Below are 21,273 nucleotides of genomic sequence, written 5' to 3'. Positions count from 1 at the left end.
TTTCAAGGTACTTTCTCGCCCTTCGTGCTGCCTTCAGCCCAGTGAGGAGATAATTATCGCTTTCACTTTCCGCTGCACAGGCTCCCCTTGTAAAATATGGCGCAAGTCACATTTAAGCGAGCTGCCTATAAAAAAAGAACAAAAAGTGCAACCAAGTCACATACTTTTATTAAATAACTAAATACAGTCAAACCCACATCTATTGCACTTACAAAAACAAAAAAACAGTAATTAGTTCAATATATTGTATCATTCGATATAAAATTTTTAAAGAATTTACCGTATCTTCAGTGCACAAGTTGGCTTCATGGCAATATGCAGGGATTTTTTTTTTTAGGTTTTATTTTTCTGTGGTTTTTGTAGTTCGGATGCAGGTTAAATGCAAGAGCAGGTTTTAAGCGAGCAAATATGGTATCGAAGTAAGCAGCGCCTAAACATCTACACATGCAGCTGTGCGTACTCGTCGGGCGCCGGATGCTTCTAGTCTACCGTGGCCTTAATGACAGCCTTGTTCTTGAATATCGTACTCAGTGTGCTTCTTGGGATGCTGTATATAGCGGCGACGTCACACTTCTATTCTCCACACCTGACGATGAATCATGGTGGAAAGCACATGATGGCAGGTGGTAGTTTCTACTCGCCCCGTGTGGCACTCTCCTAATCACACTGCTCGCTCTGGCAAATGCATACGGTAAAGCCTAACAAGGGTAGAAATTTGGCCTTGTTGGTAAGATAATATTTTTCTAGCGCATAGCAATGCAAGGACAAAAAGCGTGCATGTTGTGTCCCTCCCTTTTTGTCCTTGTGTTGCTTTGCGCTGAAACATTAATGACAAAAAAGTCCTATGTGGGAAAGCCTGCATCTGCAAGAGAAAGTTAATTTCTTGAGTGGGAAATCCAACTTCTTGGAGTCTTACACTTCGTCGACAGCACTGCAGAAAGCCAACGAATGCACGTCAAAACTTAAAAAAAAAAACGCCAGGCCTGCGCGGAAAGCGCAGCACGGTCACAGTGAAATCTGGAAGAGCGGCATTTCTAGAGCCCGTTGTAAACCCTCTTGGGGCTACTAATACAAGTACACTTGCAAGGTACCCACTACACCATAAATCATAATTTTTGTGAAGTTGGGAAGCACCCATTACGCCACTATTAGTGATTCTGCAGAGAAGTGAGGTACCCGCTACACATCTGTAAGGCATTATGTGCACAAGGTTGATGCGGTGGCTGACGACGATGAAGAATTATGGCTGAGCCCATGTTATGGGTTGGAAGCTTTAAACGAGCCACTAGTTATGTAATTTGCATTGCATGACGTCCAGTCGTTATTTCACTCTCCTACCATGCTATATAAGATATGTTAACGTGGGAAAAAACTTTACTGAGGCCCCGAGGAAATGGATCATGGGGGCTTCATGGGTTTCCTTGGCAACTAATATAATAACACTTGCAAGGTACCCACTACGCCATAAATTATAAGTTTTGTGAAGTAGGGAAGCACCCACTATGCCATTTTTCATCATTCTGAGGAGAACCGTGGTACCCGCTACACACCTTTAAGACATTTTGTGCACTTTGTTGATGCTATGCCTGATGACGATGAATTATGGCTGAGCCCTTTGTAATGGGTTGGAAGCATGCACCGGCCCATGCGTTGCGCAATTCACATTGTGTGATGCCTGGTTACAGAATTCGCGTTGTGTGATACGTGGCAGTTATTTTACTCTTCTACCACGCTCTATTACATATGTTAATGTGGTTCTTTCCTGTATAGGGTCTTTTTGCAATTGAGTTTCAAGCACCAGCACGGCTCTGTGGTAGAATACTTGGCTGCCAGGCAGAGGGCTCAGGTTCAAACCCCATTCCACCATGGATATTTTTCTTATATCGCGTGATAGTGGTTAAGGACACTGGTGGCGGCGGACAAATATGGCGCCAAAAATGGCTATTGTTGTGATGTCATAACAGTTTTCGCGGAAAAAGACACATAGCCACATATGATCTTGTCACCCACAGACCCCCACATCTTTCTGTTACCCTAAGGAAGTGTGCGGCACAGCGAAGCAGACTAACAGGCTGGCGCCGAGGGACGCAGCAGACACTCAACTTAAATTTTTTTCTCACTTAACACTTTTGTCACCGTGCCTATTCCCATCGATAGTATGCTATCAACGACTTCAAGTTCAAATTCCGGCGCTTTCTGAGCGCTTCTGGACAGCTAGCGCCATTCAAAGCGTAAATGAAGAAGGATTTTGTCAGTTTCGCTTCTGAGTTTACTTTTTCTGTCGTGTGGGGATTTTTAAAGCTCCTTCGCAGTCGGGGAGTTAAGCGCTTGCGGTTTCAGTTATGGCGTCACTTGCGGGCATAGCTTGGCAAAAAATGTGGAGCTTACTCAGACTAACTCATGAAATATATTTAGCCCTTAGGGCTCACTTGGACTCAGACTCACTAAATTTTTTCTCAAACAGACTCACTCGGACTCACACTCGCCAAAATATTACTCACGCGGACTCACTCAGACTCGCGGCTCCATCCAAGTCTGACTGAGTCTGAGTCGGCTCACAAGTCCATTAGCGTATAATTGACTTTTTCCACCATGGTGTCAATGCTCTTTAAAGGGACCCTGAAATGGTTTTGATGATTTTGTACAAACACATTGGGCCGGTAGAGCAAGTCCTAAGGATCATTTACAGACCGTTTTAAGCTCTGTGCATAAACTGTGTAATTTATTACAAGGCTTTAAGCTGCGAATCCCCACCGATCACAGCGGCTCAGCCAAACGCGTTTTCAAACCGCCCACTTCCAGTGCGCGTCGTATTGGAAGCGCGACGTCACGCAGGCGGCTGATCTGATTGGATCCACAGTACACGACACAGGCAATTTTTTTCGGCATAACTGCGAACAAATGTTGTTCATGATCTTTGAAACTCTTTCTACTTTGTTTTGGTTAAAACCAGTCACTAATAAAGCGAACACAATCGCAATTTACAACTAGACTTCAGGACTTCCGGCGCACAGCGAATGTCGACTGCATGTGATACCACGTGCTCCATGTTGACGTGAGCTGCGCAACCAGTGCGTATCGTGAGGTTTCTGTCTGACATCATGAATTGCCCTTGCTGCGTTGTGGGCTGCAAGTCCAGCGATTGGCGACAGGTGAAAATACGACACCGTGTGCCTTTGGAAGGCAGCAGGCGTGCCAAGTGGCTGCAGCGCATCGGACTCTGTATCGGATTGACGGCAGGATATAAGTGTTTGCGGTCGCCACTTTAAGCCGGAAGACTACGAGCTCAGTTCCGTGTTTATGCAGCGATTCGGCCTCGGTCTGAAGAGGTATCCCCTCAAAGCCGACGCACTGCCGTCTTTGTTCCTTACCGGTGGAAAGGTAAGTTCACAATCGATCCAGATCGTGTGCTGTGTGTGCAGTTCGCACGTGGGCACTCACAAAATTCCATGTAATCTCGTTAATTATAACTATAACAACTCCATCTCTTCAATGTAATGTGGCAAGTTTCGCGATAATAATGTATACACAGAATGCCCCTCGCCACTTTGCGATTTCCAGCACTGATTAAAAAATGACATGAAAAAATGGTTAAAAAATGTGAATTGAAAACAATGCATTTGAAACCTCTGCACAAGTGGTTTTGTCGTAGCGCCAGCTGGAAATCCCCGGTTCAAGTGTGCGGTATGCGGTGTAGTATATAACGAGCTCAAATAAAACCCCGCAATAGTGCAACTCGTGTGCGACGACGTTGATATAATATGACCTGGCGAGTCTGGTGGTGGCGTATCAGGCGGATCACTGCTGCCACCCTCAGCACGAAGCGCCGGATCGCAAAATGGCGTGTCACTGTATGGGTCGAAACCCATTTCTCGGCTCATTCGGCACAACCGCTCTTTGAGGCCGGGGTCTATTCTGAGCAACTGTCTGAACTGCCGTGAAACAAAACATACACTGCTCGGATGGCGCTCGCAGGAGACGGACGATCAGCCAAGCCAGCGGCCCATTGCCTGACCAGCGGTGGCTACTGCGCTGGCTTCGACTTACCGGAAGTAGACGACGCGACAGCACGCAAGCGTTCATGCATGTCACATCGTGACGCAGAGCCTCTTGAAGGCGGAGCTTAGCCCCGAGCGCTTGAAGGAAAAATTGAGTGTGAAAGGCAGAGTGGAGGAGGAAGGAAGGTAGTTATTATACGTAGCTCCCTTATTAAAGGGTGTTTCGACTGAATTATGGTGCCAATGATTTGCTCCACTAATGGTCTTAGCAAAAACGAAATGTAAAAAAAAGAAACGTTTCAGGGACCCTTTAACACCAATATCTCATAATCGGTGCCACTGGCGTAAATCACGGGGGGTCTTGACCCCACTTATGTTCAGGCTGGGTGGGGACACCCCTTGCACTGTCCCCCCTTGAGATTTATCTTTCAAACACCATATATTTTAATTGAGAGTTAAGTTCAGTGCAATCAACATTTTTTTGTTAATGCAAGTTTCTATTGTAGTGTGTCTAGGCATGTTCATAATAATAATAATATCTGGGGTTTAAAGTCCCAAAACTACAATATGATTATGAGAGACGCCGTAGTGGAGGGCTCCAGAAATTTTGGCCACCTGGGGTTCTTTAACGTGCACCTAAATCTAAGTACACAGGCCTGAAACATTTTCCCCTCCATCGAAAATGCAGCCGCGGTGGCCGGGATTCGATCTCACGACCTTCGGGTCAGCAGTCGAGCGCCATAACCACTAGACCACCGTGGCGGGGCAGGCATAAGTTCAATACCCTTCAGCTGTGTGAGACTATTAAACTAACAACTGCCGCTTGACCGCTTTCAGAGAAGACTCAACAGAACAGTGCAATTACATGAGCTGGGAACCCATGTTCGTTTTTAAAAATTTTATTTCAAAGCATGACTTCAATATTTATGCAAATAAAATAAAAACAAAAAAAGGCCGCTATGGCAAGCTGTGTGTCCCCCCCTGTGATTTAACTGAATTTACGCCACTGGTCAGTGCTCTACTTCACGCTCTTTGATCTCGTACCTTCAAGTACGAGTTATCAGTGTTTGCAATCCATTAAGGATATTTTTATTGAAAGAGATGACTCACGTGAGATATTTTTATCAAGAACTTGCCATGAAAGAGTTTGCGTGGGGGGGAGGGGCACGGCACCTCCCCCCTCCCCTCCATTCATAACTCACGCCCCTGATCAATAAATATTAAGCAGGCGTATGAACGCTGGTGCGTTGAAGTATGTGCGAGTCAGTGTAAGTATAAACGTGAGCCGACATAAGCCTGATAGTAATGCTGAAGTTGAGTAGATTGAACCATAGGTCGGCAAAAAAATGTGGAGCTCACTCAGACTCACTCAATATATATTGCGCTTAGGGCTCACTCGGAGTCAGACTCTCCAAAATTTTCCTCAACTGTACTCACTCGAACTCATACTCACTAAATTTTTTCTCAAGCAGACTCACTCGGACGCAAACTCACCAAAAATTACTCTCCCGGGCAAACTCAGACTCACGGCTCGATATGAGTCGGAACCAGTCTGAGTGAGTTTGCCGAGCTATGCTCGTGGGTGCTCCATGGGAACGGCGAATTTCAACGAATTCCGATGAATCTGAGTGGGAATCTCTGGATGATGGTAGCAGCACAGACACGGAAGACGACTTCGATCCGTCAGACTTCAGTACGGACGGCGAAAGTGCGTCAAACAACCCCAGAACATCAGCAGTCCACTGGCAAGTTTCGCTCTATCCTCGGACCAATTTATCGCTGCTACGTGTTGATGTAAACGTATCTGGCGTGTTCTAAAGGTCACAGCTCTTATGTGCAGGGTGCGAACTTCGTTCGGGCAGGACTACTTGGCACAGGCTGCAGAGAGAGTGGAGTTCTCTCCGCAAAGACGGCTCGGAGTGGACCTTGGCCTAGTGCTCTGGAGTGCCACGCGGTGGTTTTTTCGTGTTGTTTTTCCCCACCAAAGTCATCAGAAAGATATGCAACCACACAAATAAGTATGCGCCAATGCATATTTTCGAAAAGGCAACGTATAGCAAGAGAGACGGAAACGGAGGGAGGTCACCAAGGAAGAGATGCGCAAGTTCATCAGACTTTTGGTGTATATGGGAATTGTCAAAGTCCCGCGCCTGCACTGCTATTGGAGTCGACGACACGTTTCCAGGCCTTCTTCCACTGTCAGTGATGCCATGGAAAAGGTTCACGGCGCTGATCGCCTTCTCGAGTGTCTGATCCGGAGAAGACAACCGCCGCATTTCATGGGAAGCTTTACCACGCGTTGTCTCTACTGAAACACATCAACAATTCATCCGCGCTATTTTTTCAACTGCGTCGAAACCTTTTTGCGGATGAGAGAATGGTGAAATTTAAAGGTCGGTATGGTATTCAGCAGTACATGAGGGACAAAGTGAACAAATGGGGATACAAATTATTGGGTTTTGGCAGATTCGGAAACGAGGCACACTGTTCTTTTTGACGTATGCACGGGAAGGTGCCTGAGGGTCCCCAGCACCAACCACAAAAAATTGAAAAATACTAGAACTGCAAACTATGCTACGAAGAAAGAAAAGTTGAGCAGAAAAAAATATTTTCTGCGAAACATGTGCAGCCAAACTGCTTCGCGCGTTGGCATGACAGGTGCACTTGTGCTTATATTTTTGTATGTATGTAAATAACTTTTGTTCTTACAGAGCTTATATTTGCAGTATTATTCTATAACGGTCTTGTGTTCAAAGTGCACATTTCGATTTCTTTTTAATGCTTACCTTGTGCAGCGCAGCATTGACGTTTTTAAGTATTTTTTTCTTTTGTTACATTTTTCTTTGTTTTGATAATGTTTTGATAATATTGCCGCGAGTCTTATATTTCATGAGTGAAAGCTTCACCCACAAAGACTGTGGGCAATGCGCTGCGCAGGCCTCGCCGTGATGTGTAGGAAGCTTCGCGATTGTTTTTCGGTAATCGACGGCGATCAGCAACTACTCCTGAATCGCCAAATTTGCGTCGCAAGAGGTATCGCCGAGCTGCATGACGGTAAAGCAAAGGTACTGCTGACAAACTTCAGCCACGAATATAGGCACCTCAACATGGGTACGACGGTTGCCTACAACGACGAATGTGTAGCCGCCAGCGATGCTTTCGCCCTCTTCGATGCTGTCGAACCTGCTTCGACGAATAGAGGTCCCGAACGGGATTTTGACGTCAACCCGAGCCTTCCGAAGGTCAAGCAAGATAAGCTCAAAACCCTGCTCCTGCAATACAAGGACTGTTTCTCGTCGTCATCGCGGGTCCGACAAACGCCCCTTGCTAAGCACCGCATTATAACAGAAGAAAATGCTCGACCACTCCGTCAGAGTCCCTACCGGGTTTCGACGCGGGAACGGGAGGCCGTGAAGAAACAGGTCGACGAAATGCTATGCGACGACATCATCCAGCCGTCGAAGAGTCCGTGGGCATCCCCCGTGGTGCTAGTGAAGAAGAAGGATGGGACTCTTCGTTTTTGCGTCGATTATCGTCGCCTGAACAAAGTCACGAAGAAGGACGTGTATCCCCTTCCCCGGATAGACGACACCCTGGATCGATTACACAACGCAAAGTACTTTTCGTCGATGGACCTCAAGACCGGTTACTGGCAAATAGAAGTCGACGAGAGAGACCGAGAAAAGACTGCCTTTATAACGCCAGACGGCCTGTTTGAGTTCAAGGTCATGCCTTTTGGTCTTTGCTCGGCACCTGCGACTTTTCAACGGGTTATGGATACAGTACTGGCCGGCTTGAAGTGGCAGACGTGCCTCGTGTACTTGGACGACGTCGTAGTGTTTTCCTCAAACTTCGACGAACACCTTCGGCGCCTTGAAGCTGTACTTCAAGCAATCAAGACCTCCGGACTCACTTTGAAGCCTGAAAAGTGCCGCTTCGCGTACGAGGAGCTCTTGTTCTTGGGTCATGTGATCAGCAAGGATGGTGTTCACCCGGACCCGCGGAAAACAGCTGCCATCGCTGACTTCCCGACGCCCACCGACAAGAAGGCCGTACGCCGTTTTCCTCGGCTTGTGCGCCTATTACAGACGTTTCGTCAAGGAATTTTCACGGATCGCCGAGCCACTGACGCAACTCACAAAGGCCGACGTCGAATTCAGGTGGGAAACATCGCAAGTTCAGGCATTTCAAGAATTGAAACGACGCCTGCAGACGCCTCCGATACTTGCGCATTTCGACGAGCACGCCGATACGGAAATCCACACCGACGCAAGCAGCGTAGGACTCGGCGCCGTCCTTGTGCAGAAGACCGACGGATTGGAAAGGGTCATCAGTTATGCTAGCCGGTCGCTATCAAAGGCAGAAATCAACTATTCCACCACAGAAAAGGAGTGTCTGGCCATCATCTGGGCTACATCGAAGTTTCGCCCCTACATCTACGGCCGGCCCTTCAAAGTTGTGAGCGACCACCACGCCTACTTGCCAACTTGAAGGACCCTTCAGGTCGCCTCGCACGGTGGAGCCTAAGACTCCAAGAATTCGACATTACCGTCGTTTACAAGTCCGGAAGAAAACACTCCGACGCCGACTGCTTGTCTCGTGCCCCCGTCGACGCACCGCCGCAGGACGACCATGACGATGACTGCTTCTTGGGAACCATAAGTGCCGACGACTTCGCTGAACGACAGCAAGCCGACCCGGAACTCCGGGGCCTTGTGGAATACCTCAAGGGCAGGACCGCCGTTGTTCCAAAAGTATTCAGGAGGGGATTGGCGTCATTTCTCTTGAAAAACGACGTCCTCGTAAAAAAGAACTTCTCTCCGGCCCGGGCCGACTACCTCATCGTTGTACCTTCGGCACTGCGACCAGAGGTTCTGCAGGCCCTACAAGACGACCCGACGGCTGGCCACCTCGGCTTTTCCCGCACGCTCGCGAGGATACAAGAAAAATACTACTGGCCACGCCTTCCTGCCGACGTCGCCCACTACGTTAAGACTTGCCGAGATTGCCAGCGACGGAAGACACCGCCGACTAAGCCAGCGGGACTTCTGCAGCCAATCGAACCACCGCACCGGCCGTTCCAGCAAATCGGGATGGACCTACTGGGGCCGTTCCCGACGTCGACTTCCGGCAACAAGTGGATTGTCGTAGCGACTGACTACCTCACCCGCTACGCCGAGACAAAGGCCTTGCCCAAAGGCAGTGCCTCCGAGGTAGCCAAGTTCTTCGTGGAGAACATCGTCTTGCGTCATGGCGCCCCAGAGGTCCTTATCACAGACAGAGGTACCGCCTTTACTGCGAACCTAACTCAGGCGATCTTGAAGTACAGCGAGACGAGCCACCGCCGCACCACCGCCTACCATCCGCAGACCAATGGCCTCACCGAGCGTCTAAATAAGACCATCGCCGACATGCTCGCCATGTACGTCGACGTTGAGCACAAGACGTGGGACGCCGTCCTTCCGTACGTGACCTTCGCTTACAACACGGCCGTCCGAAAAACGACGCAGATGACGCCATACAAGTTGGTCTACGGAAGGAGCCCGGCGACGACGCTCGACGCCATGTTACCCAACGTCACCGACGAAGGAAATGTCGACGCCGCCGCTTACTTACAATGTGCCGAAGAAGCTCGACAGCTGGCCCGCCTGCGCATCAAGACCCAGCAGCACACCGACAGCCGTCGCTACAATCTTCGATGACGCTTCGTCGAGTACCAGCCCGGCGACCGTGTCTGGGTCTGGACGCCAATACGACGACGCGGACTGAGCGAGAAGCTTCTTCGACGATACTTCGGACCGTACAGGGTACTTCGACGTCTCGGCGCACTCGACTACGAGGTTGTCCCCGACGGCATCGCGAACTCCCAGAGGCGCCGAGCTCGACCTGAGGTCGTGCATGTGGTGCGCCTTAAACCGTACTATGCTCGTTAGTGCACCTGAGGACTCTAATGTTTGCTTTATTTATTTTTTTTCTTTAGTATTGCACGTATTCATGTTCTGTTTTTAAGCATCAGGACGATGCTTTTTCAGAGGGGGGCATTGCCGCGAGTCTTATATTTCATGAGTGAAAGCTTCACCCACAAAGACTGTGGGCAATGCGCTGCGCAGGCCTCGCCGTGATGTGTAGGAAGCTTCGCGATTGTTTTGGAACAATCTGTTAAGTTTGCGCGCCGCACGAGAATGTTCCAGCTTTGTCGAGAGATAACGCCGCCACCAGCGATATCGCTGGAAAGTTCGATAGCACCTGTATAAAAACCGACGCACTTGACCGCTTGTCAGTTGATCGACGGACGATGCCCTGTTCGCCGCTATCATTGTACAGCGTGTATTGCTGTAGTTCTAGTTCTCATTTTCCCGGCCACAAGTTCGGCCAAATAAACAGTTTCATTCTGCAAACGCCGACTGCTGTCTTCGTCGACGTCACGACCACGTGACAATATTCGAAATAAATCTGTTGTTTGAAACTAATACTTTTGGAAAGACCAATTCTTCCTCTATCATTTGATACTCATAGGCACCGGGCGGCCGTCGTAAGGCGCCAGCTACGCCTCTCCCGAAAAGCGACCCAAGCGGCGGCAGGGACAGCACTGGCATGTGAAACAGACGACGCGGAGCAGGCTCTGCTACTTTCGGCACGTATTCGAAGAGAAGCGCGGCGTTTCTTTTTGAGCAATTCGAAGCTGTATGCTGTTGCGTTTGTTGCCGAGAGGCAAAGAGAAGCGGCAGCAACAGTGTTTTTTTGAACAATGCACGAAGCGTTCGACTCTCGGACATGTGTTCAGACAACGGGGCCCGTCGTCGGGCTTCAGGCAGACTCTCGAGCAGTCATTTGCGGTCGCGGACGCGTTTAATGGCCGCCAAGTCATCTAGAAAGAATCATCTAGAAAGAATGACACGGTGTCCCTCTGATGTCCACACCGATGAGCGCTGTCGGAACATCAAACGAGTCAGCTTCTTTGCGTGGTGCTGTGCTTGTAGGCGTTTGTTTTCGTTCGGAGACGGACCAGAGGGGGCACGATGCCTCCTCCCTTTCGGGACTGCAAATGAGGCAGGCCCGATTGGCGACATGATGTAAAATAAGCATCTTTGCATTTTAACTGCCGAACTCGCTGTTCCTCATTATTGTCTGGAGGGCCCCTGGAGCAGAGGCGAGTCCTGACAGCGCAAGTGCACCCATGGCGCTGCCAGTTTTTTTGCGCTGCAGTTTCAAAGACTTGACCAGCTGGCGTACGCATTTTCGTGCGTCTGCTCTAGAGAAGGGTCTCCGCTTGCACGAAGCAGGTCACGTGCACGACATCACGGAATATAAATGCGACAACAAGTGCAAATAGCGTTGCAAGTGCGCCCTGAAGACGAAGCTTAACGCGATAAGCTACGATGTGTAGCTAGATGTAAGTAGCAGTAGCACCATTTCTATTTTTTAAATGCGAAGCATTTCTTAGCGAACCCTAGGCACTTTAAGCGTTTCTATCTAGGTATCTGTTTATCTAGCCGCCTACGTCTAGGTGCTCTCGTGATCGCCTCCTTAACTTGGTGTAGACCAAAATTGGCATGGGAGGGTAAGCGGAATTTGACGAATATGACTGTCTGCTCATGACATGAATAAAGTGAAAATGCTGTCGCGTACGTCGTCAAACCCTTTCCTCCAGACACGTGTGGCACGTACCCGTTTACCACGGGCAACGGTGTACGGGTATGCGCCACAGGTGATTGATACCCAGGAACGGCGAGAACAGACATTGGTAATTAAAATGCGAGAGCGTTAAGAAAAACTGACAACGTCAGTGTTGACCCGACGAATGCAGAGAATAAAAATTAGGATCCCAGCAGGAATCGAACCCAATGGTTCTGCATGGCAGTCAGGTATTTTACCACAGAGACACGCCAGGTCTAGAACCTGCTTTGGAAAAACACCCTATGCAGGCGTAATGTCGGTGCAACGTCAGTTGTGGTTGTGGTGCTGGCTATCTAATTTTATAACAAAGCAATAAACACTACATATGTCAGGTTAACATCTGCAGTTCCAGTGTTTGCTCTGCTTTTATAGCAGTGTAATAAACGGTACATTTGTATTCCAATATGATTCAGCAAGCTATATTCAAGCGTTTCTTGACCCCAGAGGAATACGCAAACGAAAGTTACGTATGATGTTCACATAATCGCACCGTAAAGTGCACTTCAGTGCGAAAATACTGACCTATGTGCTGTAACGTGGGTGCTGACGTTGCGTCAGACCATAAGTTACCCTTTGAACGCCAGTGTAGTCGACGTGCCTGGTAAGACCACGATGTGTACACAACTACTGCACTTACAAAAGCACGTCGATCCACCTCGTAACGCTTGGCTCAACACAAAAAGACAGAGAACTACTCGCTGACGGCTTCGCATGAAACCGATTCCCACAAGGCGTGGGATCTGCCGTGCGATATTTAATACCTTGTTATTCTGTCTACGCATTAACATTGTCTCCCAACATTTGAAAAGATACCCTACGTCTCCTATTCGATTTACGGCTTTCTTTACGCAATGCTTGGCCGATCGCACATGTTCCTCCGTTGTACATCGTGCAAACTCCTGGTCCCGTTTTGCTTTCCCTTTTCTTTTCGATGCGTCGCCGATTCTAACATTTCAACAGCTATCTTCAGTCTATGTATTTCATGTAGCTTGACGCAACGAGGGCCGTCGTTGGCGGCCGGTGCGCGAACAAGGCCGTCGACGATGGCGATTGCAGACGGGAACCGATGGAACTGGATCTACTCCCCAGCTTTATCCATGTTTGCATAGCTGTCTGTGCAGCCTGCAGCTCAGCCTGTCTGCTTGGGCTTGGTTCCCCGAGGCATTTCGGCGGCGCAGGACACAAGCGACGAGAGCACAATGAAGCGCAGCCGACATCCAGCACCGCGTCCCCGCAGCAAGCGCCTGCTCTGCCTGCTCCTTTCTGGCACTCACATGGCATTAGTTGCGCGCCTCCACCAAAAGAGGCGCCACCAGTCCAAACTCGCCCCGTGCGCGGTGCCTATACACTTTTGCATCAATCAATTTCTGTGGCAGGAAAAAAATATTTACTGGACTACGCAAAAACAACCTATTTTTCCGCAGTTACGAGAGTGTTAAAACAACAATCACTCGGATAAAGTTTTCACAAATAAATTTCCTTCGTATACCCTTGCAAGTACAAGCATGCATTTTGCTCGAACTGTTTCACCAGTTTGCATGTGTCTGAACATGAGGCATTTAAGGCATTTTTTCAATGTTGACGCTCCTTCCTCTTCGAAACTACTTGGTCATTGACCTGAAAACTTTTGTGACATGCTTACTGCCAACTATCCAGCCATGTGATCTGGTATTTGTAAGCTATGTAAAATAAAAAAAAAATTGCCAAAATTGGCGCAGAATCACCGTACTGCTTAACTCTTTTGTTACCACGCGAAAATGGCCATTTTTCGTAGGTCTCGGGAAAAATTTTTTTGCCAGTATCAAGAGTATTCCAGCATGCATTACAGCATACCAAATTGTGCATATGAAATGCTCTTTCGAAAAAAAATTTAAGTTGTAGAGCAAGAAAAATATTATAGAACATGAAAAAATTTCAAAGTGTAACTTTTTGTTGCCAGTTGATAAACACAGCAATAAAAAACACTATATATTCAAAACACATAAAACAAAGGAAATTCAGAATATACATTTTGGAGATAAATGACCCAGGAATAGTATACCAAATAATAAATGCTCTATACAATGCTGGTGTTAACAGATATAAAAAAATATAACGAGGAACTGCTTGATCGCTCATGCCATGCGCTGAAGCATTTCCTGGTTTTATTGACACACAGCGGCACTCTGTGGTTTTCAAACAAAAAGTTAGTTTTTTTATAAGAAAAGCCAGCTGGTGTTCCAATATAGATGGATGCCTGGGACGTGAACAATGCCTATTGTAATGAAGGCAGTGGACACGGGGCAAGAGAGAAGACGACGTATTGTGATCGCTGGCCTGCGTCGCGTTAGCCCTTGGGCAAAGTAAACCGCTGCCTCGCCGGGTCAACTCTGGCCTGTAAAACACCCCCATTTGAACTGGTCGAGGTGCTGAGCACCAACCATCTGGTCCTCACCCTGGAACTGCTGGAACTTTGCAGCCGGACACTACGACGACCTTTTGCAATGAATGATTCGGGACCGTCTGAGGGCACTCCGGATCCCGCGCCTGCGCCTGTCTTCTGCCCCGGTGCACTCTGACAACGTGATCCACCCATATTTGGTGGTACCCACGACCAAGATGTTAAAGATTGCATTGCCGAGTACGAACTGCTGAGCGTTTACATTAAGTGGAACCCCAGTGACAAGCTCACAAATGTGCACTTTTACTTGACCAGTGTCGCGAAACTGTGGTACAGAAATCATCAAAGCGATTTCTCTGCCTGGTCAGAATTCGCAACCACTGTCACGGAGGTCTTTGGCCATCCTGCTGTGCACCGGCTTCGTGCTGAGCAGCGCTTGCGTGGCCGCGCACAGAGAAAAGATGAGACTTTCACAAGCTACATCAAAGATGTGCTCTCCCTCTACAAGCTCGTCAACACGACTCTGGACAAGGCAGGCAAGATCAAGCACATCATGAAAGGCATCGATGACGGTGCATTCCAGATGCTTGCTGCAAAAAGTCCCCAGATGGTCGCCAATGTAATTCAGCTCTGCCAGAACTACGATGAGCTGTGTAGGCAGCACGCTTCCACACGTTGCGTTGCTGAAGACAGAGCGGATCTTTCATCTTTGGATTTTCGCCATGACACCACCGACCACTCCACTTTAATGCCACTCATAAAGCAGTTCATTCGCGAGGAGGTTGCACAGCAGCTATCTATAATCACGACAGCATCCGAGCCACTTTCGCCCTTGTCACCTTCCCTTCGTCACGTCACTGAATCGGAAGTTGCTGAGGCCTTGCCGCCAAGTCATACTCAACCGCCAGTTACAGCACCACTGACGTATGCTGTCACTGTTGCTCAGCCATGTGCTTCACCGTCTCTGACCACATTCCAAGCAATTCGTAACGCTTATATGTTGCCGTCTACTGCATGCCTGTTTGCCGTTCCTTACTCAGCCAACAGTGCTCCTGCCATCAGCCCATGGCGCACACCTGATAATCGGCCCATATGCTTTTCATGTGGCATCCCCGGTCACATAGCCCGCTACTGCCGCTGTCGCAGTTTCCCTTCTCGTGACAATGCCGGGGCCTCCAACTACGTGCCTGCTCAACCTCGATATCCCGTTCCTGCCGATTCTTCTACAGACACACCTCCCAGTCGCCGACCATTCGACTCACGCCGTTCGCCTTCACCCCGTCGCCGATCAATTTCTCCAATGTTACGCCGCCACAGCCAACCCCGAGGGGAAAACTGACAGGCGCAGTTCTGGAGGCAAGAACTGCGTTGTCGGCGAAAATTTCAAGAACTAATTGCTGTCCCCCGAACGAAATCGAACACTCTTTAGATGGCGTTGACACTGCAACTGCCATATCTGTAATTAGCGAAAAACTCTGCCGAAATCTGAATAATGTAACCACTTAACTTAAAGACCCATCTTTGCAGACAGCTACGTCCCACCATATTTAGCCTTCAGCTTCGTGCGCTGCGCGAGTTGTCATTCAAGGTGTCCTGTATGTCGTCGAATTTGACGTTTTATTCCGTTCTTTACACGACGGTATTCTTGGGTGGAATTTCCTTTCATCAAATTCTGCTGTGGTTGACTGCGCCTGTTCTGAACTCACGTTACCAGTGTCGTGCTTCGACTGCAATGATCACGTTTCGTGTAAAGTGTTTGCTGCTTCTGACGTCGACATTGCGCCTTTCTCAGCCGCTCTCATCCCCGTGTCGTGTGCCTCTCCACCGGAATCAGCTGCTTTGATTTTGCCATCGGTCACTTCTGCGCACCGTCGAAATTTCTTGCTTCCATTTGCCGTCATCACTTCCTGCAATGGTCACACCGCCATTTATTTGTGCAATGACTCGGAGGAACAGACAGAGTAAAGCATAGTAGAGAAACGCAGTGTCAAGGCAAGGAATGAGTGAGGCGAGGGGGGAGAGAGGCAAAGGGGGAAAGAAGTGAAGGTGAGAAGGAAGAGAGAGAGTAAAGCATAGTAAAGCAATGAAGTCAAGGCAAGGTGGAGGGAGGTGAAAGGGAAAAAGAATTGAAGGTGAGGGTGAGAAGGAGGGAGCTGAACGGGGAAAAAGAACTGAAGGTGAGGGGGAGAGGGCAAAGCAATGGAGTCTCATTGCTAGGAATGAGTGAGGCGAGGGAGGAGGAGGGTGGTGAGCGAAAAGGAGGAGCGGCGGCACAGGTGGCAGGGCGGAGTTGAGCGGGAGCGGAGTGAATGCGCAGCCACACAAGCGCAGGTGGTACGTTAGTAATGACGTCAGCGCTCCCTCTCGCATCGGCGGCCCTCTTTCTTGCCCTCGACTTTCTCGACGTAGTGCTTTCGGCGGACTTTCATCGCCGAGGTTTTCTCCCAGCTCCGCTGTCCATTGGTGCTTGCGATAATAAAGCCATGCCTAGAATTTTTCTTTTTGTTGAACATTATTATGTATGGTGCATTCTACACATTTGAATGAAAAGCTTGGAGGACGCTTGAGCTTCGCCTTCAAGAGCAGAACGTGATAGCGTAATAGAGCCCCGTGCGCATCGCTTTCTCAATTGCTAGCCTAGCTTCGGTTCTCAGTGCATGCCTCATACGTGCCGCAAGGAAACGAATGTCTGTGTGTGTAACATTGGCCGTTTCAAACTACCCTAGAATGCATACTGCAAGTACAGCTGCGCAGTGCCCACTAAGCCATAATTCTTCCTTTTGCGAATCAGCGAAGGGCCTAGCCCACTATGCATCCGTAAGGCAATACGCGAACTTACCAAGCTGCTCACATTGTTGATATTTTTGCTGATGACGATGACTATAGTCGGTGACAAGCTAAGAATAAAAAGTAAACTCTACCGCTGTCCATTTGTGTTATGTGCGTCCAACTACGGCCGCTCTTTACCATGACGTAACGGTTAAGACGAGCCAATGAAAAATGCAACATGGCGCCGTTCGCGACGAGAGGCGAGGTACCGCTGCACCGATACCGAGATCCGTCAATTCGAATTTTCTGAGGTGTTTGTTTCTTCCAGAAGAAGCTGTTTCCTACTGTTATTCGCACGTACCCAGCATCATCCTCGCCGGTCGTCATCCGATGCAGTAGAAGCTTGTGACTGCCGCGTTTGGAGTTCACCGAAGCGGCAGCAGCTCGGAGTGTTTTACAACGCTTTAGCGTGTTCCGTCGTTTCGGCAGCTTCAAGTTGTAACACGGCGTGTGTTCCCTCCATCGCTCGGATACACCAAGCATATCGCCCGAGGGTCACCACATCGACGATTGTCGTTGCGTTCATTCATGTGCAGTGAGGTGAAAGTGAAGTCGGAATGTGCGCGTCTGTGTATGATTTACTGCCCGCAAAAGCCATGGCATTAGCGCTGCCACAAGTGCGTGTGCGTGTGTGTGTGTATTACCACGGCCGCTAAATTTTATATATATATTTAGCGGCCGTGGTATTACTTGGAGCTCACAACGTTGGAATCGTGGTGATCTATTGTGATATATGCCGTGCTGTGTTCCTATATAAGCGACGTATGTACGGACGAAGCATGAGAGAAAGAAAGCGACCAACGTAGCCCGTTAGCGCAACACATTGCGAAAGTAAACAAACCAGGTGCGGAGAATATGCAGTGGTGTGTGCATTATAAGAAGATAATTGTGGTCATCTGGCGCGTGTGTGATTTTGTGACGTGTGCCTATTGGCGCAGTTGCGTCGTCTTAACGGAATTCAGTTCCACCGGCTCAGAATGATGTGCTAGGTTGAAGTGCCCGTCGCGTAAGTCTCACGCTCGATGCACGAATGCCTTGCAATGAGAAACGCCGTGCAAGGTAATCGTTGTCTGCAAGCCGTGAAATAATGCGCTCGCTGTGGCACATCGATTGCATGGATCGTGATCGCAACTGAAGTAACGCCGCTAAAACTATTATTGAGTGAAAAAAAAAAAAAGCTTTTGTTTTTAATGGCGTTGCATCATACTTCACGATAGCATATTTGGAATTCTTGTTTTTGTCTAACGTGCGTTTTTTTTTGCATTTCGCGTGTATTGTGTGCATGTATCACGCAGTGATAATTTGTTTATATTAAACTCGTGAAGCTCATAGTGCATAGACCCTTTTGTTTAAGCGCTTATCCCTTCTTCTGAAGCCTCACCCCCTCGCTATGCTTCACGAACAAATGAAGAGGGGGGAGCCGGAGAGGTGGGGCTTGACAATGTACGAAACGGATGTACTTACTGATTGTGTCCAACGATATTATCTATATAGACATCTATATGTTTTCCTTTTTTTTTTCTTCGAAGATGCGCGTGTTTTCTCTATGTCCGAGGGTGTATGTGCGGTCTTTTGGCTACTGATTTTTTTCATTTCTACATTTTTTATTGTTTATATTTTTTCCCTTGCTCTACCTGCACGGAGGACGATGCTATAAAAGCGCATCGTAGCCTTGTAAATTTTGCCTTGATATCAAAACGTTGAAAAATAAACTGTCTTTTGAGAAGCATATATCCTTTTCCTATTTGTCGTATGGCAACCGATGGCAGCCTCAGTGTATATATATATATATATATATATATATATAAAGTGGGCCCCCCTGCTGTAATGCCAACTGGGGCGACGCAGGTATGTAATAAATAAATAATAAATTAATTAAAAACTTGAACATTCAAAGTCTTAAAGGGTAATGGCAGTGCCAGTGTAAGTTGTCGAAGCGAGAAACAATCCCACGTAAAGCTTTTAGTCAACTTCAATTTAGCCGCGTACACCTCCTTGGCGTGAAAGTAACGGTAACCCATGCAATGACCCCCACAGTTAAACGCCATGTGTGCTACACGCTTGTCATGTATAGTATTTCGTTGAAACAAGACGTCAAATGAAGTCTTGGCATTTAGCTCAAACACGATGACAAGCACGGCGACTAGAGACGCAAATGCGGTATTTACTGCAACACAAGAGTCGAAATTCACGAAGGCAATCTCAGACCACTTCGCCATACTTCCCTTTGAGTCACAGTTGCCACAGTTACAGCAGACAGTGAAGAAAACTGGCGGCGAAAGTTTCGCAAAAAAAAAAAAAAATTACAAACGACCTTGTTAAATGCGATTAATGTCCGTGTTTCGTTCTTTGAAACCGTAAAATAACGATTCCTTTATTTTAAGTTTTATGTTAAATCTGGCATTCTTTGTTTTAATACCAAAATAGGTGCTGCTCAGAAACATCACTTTTGAGATGTACATTACTTCTTCGTATAGACTCCGAGATGACCGTGGCGGGGGGTGCGATTTAAATAACAGCTATACTGTTATGCTGACGCTGAACTCCGTGCCTTCACAGTTTATTTTATCTAGCTTTGCTTTCTTTATTTCAGTATCAGTGCAGTATTGCAAAATAAGGCTTATATGCGTGAAAATTATTGCAATTGTTTAGGAACTACTTCGTTTGTAGCGCGAAGGCAAGCAAAATATGAGCAATGCGGCCTAGTGGCCGAAGCTTATATTTATTCTTAGGCTGTCACCGACTATAAATATGTCTAAGCGCTCTGTAATGGGTGGGCTTTTAAAACACCCACTCGTGCAATTCACGTTTGTCACCTGGCATGATTTTACGCTTCTGCCACGCACTATTACATGCGTTAAGGAGACTCATCACACTACATAACATTCATATAGTGTTTATTTTCCGAAGCAGTTTCAAGCAATGACATGGCTCTGTAGTAGACCACTTGCTTGCCATGCAGAAGGCCTGGGTTCGATTCTCACTCGAACCAAAGATTTTTATCATTTATTTTATTTGCATCTGGCTCGATTTTTTGGTCACGGACGATTATTTTTCGCTCACAACCAACGACGCCGACACCGGAATTTCTGCGAAACGTGCTCTTTAACGCGATCGCGTTAAAAGGAAACACTTTCTTTGTGTTCTAGTAATCAAAGGATAGAGACAACTTACTGCTGCAATGTCCAGAGGTGTCTGACCTTCGTGGTTCTTCATTGTTGAGTCCGCACCATGCGCCAGCTAGAAAGAGACATACTCTTGAGTGAATACACATTGCCAGTGCAGTGCATGTATGAGATTTCACCTTTTCAGAAGTTGCCTGTTGTTTGGATAGGACATACAGATGTTCATAAAACACATTGTTAAAGGTCATCGTACCTTACGTCCACTGCAGGACGAAGGCCTCTCCCAATGATCTCTTCATCCTGCGCTAGCAGAGTCCATTTTATGCCTGCAAATTTCTTCATTTCGTTGTTCGACCTAACCCTTTGCTGTCCTTGGTCGTGCTTCCCATCTCCTCTTGGTATTCACTCGGATGCTCCGACTGCTAGTTAGCTTTCATTCTCATGACGCCATCGGTCCAGGTTCATTTTCTTTCTGCTAATGACAGCCAGGATATCAGCTACCCCTATTCAGAATCTGATTAGAGTCTGATCCACTCTGCTCTCTTCCTATCTCTTAAAGGTACGCCTATCGTTTCTGTTTCCATTATACGCTGGGTGGTTCTTAGCTTCTCCTTGAGTTTGTTATCCTCCAGGTTCCTACTCCATACGTTAGAACTGGCAAAATACAATGTTTGTACAGTGTCAACTTGCCAGACACAAGTTGAGATGGTCTACTGCAGGGACACCACCATCCTTATTTTTTAGTGAATCTGCTTTACCTTACTACGCTCCCTTGTAAGTATTTGACCTAGACACATAGTCTTCTACTGATTCAAGGGTCAGGTTGTCCATCACAAACTCTTGCTCTTTCACCAGTCCACTTAGCATATATATGTGGGGTTCCATGGCACATTTGAGCTTAATTTTGAGACTTTTCGGAATTTGCCTTTCTTTGATGCAATCCGAGTTTTTCATTGAATGCAGTCAGTAGTTTTTGTTTTGCAATGAAATTACGTGATCGAAGGAAAGAACAAGATTTGTGGTTGCCTATGCTGCCCCTGCTGCTTGTCAGTCATTTTTGTTTACTTAGGGAAAACCTCCGGGGACAACTGTTTACAGGTAGTGCTTTCTTGTTACTCTTTGTGTTGGTGGTGAGGTCCGACCCAATGTCTGTTTGTGTTTCTGTTAGTTTTCTAGTGTATGCAGGTGTCATGACCCACATGAAAATGGCATGTGAATTCCCAGCTGGAAATCGGGTTTCCAGTCTGGTTTTCAGCTGGAAACG

General features: G+C 47.6%; 1 protein-coding gene across 1 annotated transcript in view; it reads right to left on the bottom strand.

Moving 5' to 3' along the window:
• LOC119379489 (poly [ADP-ribose] polymerase tankyrase-2) overlaps window positions 1-21,273 on the bottom strand; it is a 536,202-nt gene that overhangs the window by 140,813 nt on the left and 374,116 nt on the right. Inside the window, exon 19 of the mRNA XM_037648790.2 lies at window positions 20,059-20,124. Coding sequence (XP_037504718.1) covers window positions 20,059-20,124 — 66 coding nt within the window. The remainder of the gene's footprint in view (window positions 1-20,058; window positions 20,125-21,273) is intronic.

This window comes from Rhipicephalus sanguineus, chromosome 1 (assembly GCF_013339695.2).
Source record: "Rhipicephalus sanguineus isolate Rsan-2018 chromosome 1, BIME_Rsan_1.4, whole genome shotgun sequence".
In the NCBI taxonomy this organism is placed as follows: domain Eukaryota; kingdom Metazoa; phylum Arthropoda; class Arachnida; order Ixodida; family Ixodidae; genus Rhipicephalus; species Rhipicephalus sanguineus.
The sequence above is the reverse complement of the archived record's forward strand: the minus strand, read 5'-3'. Positions and strand labels throughout refer to the sequence as shown.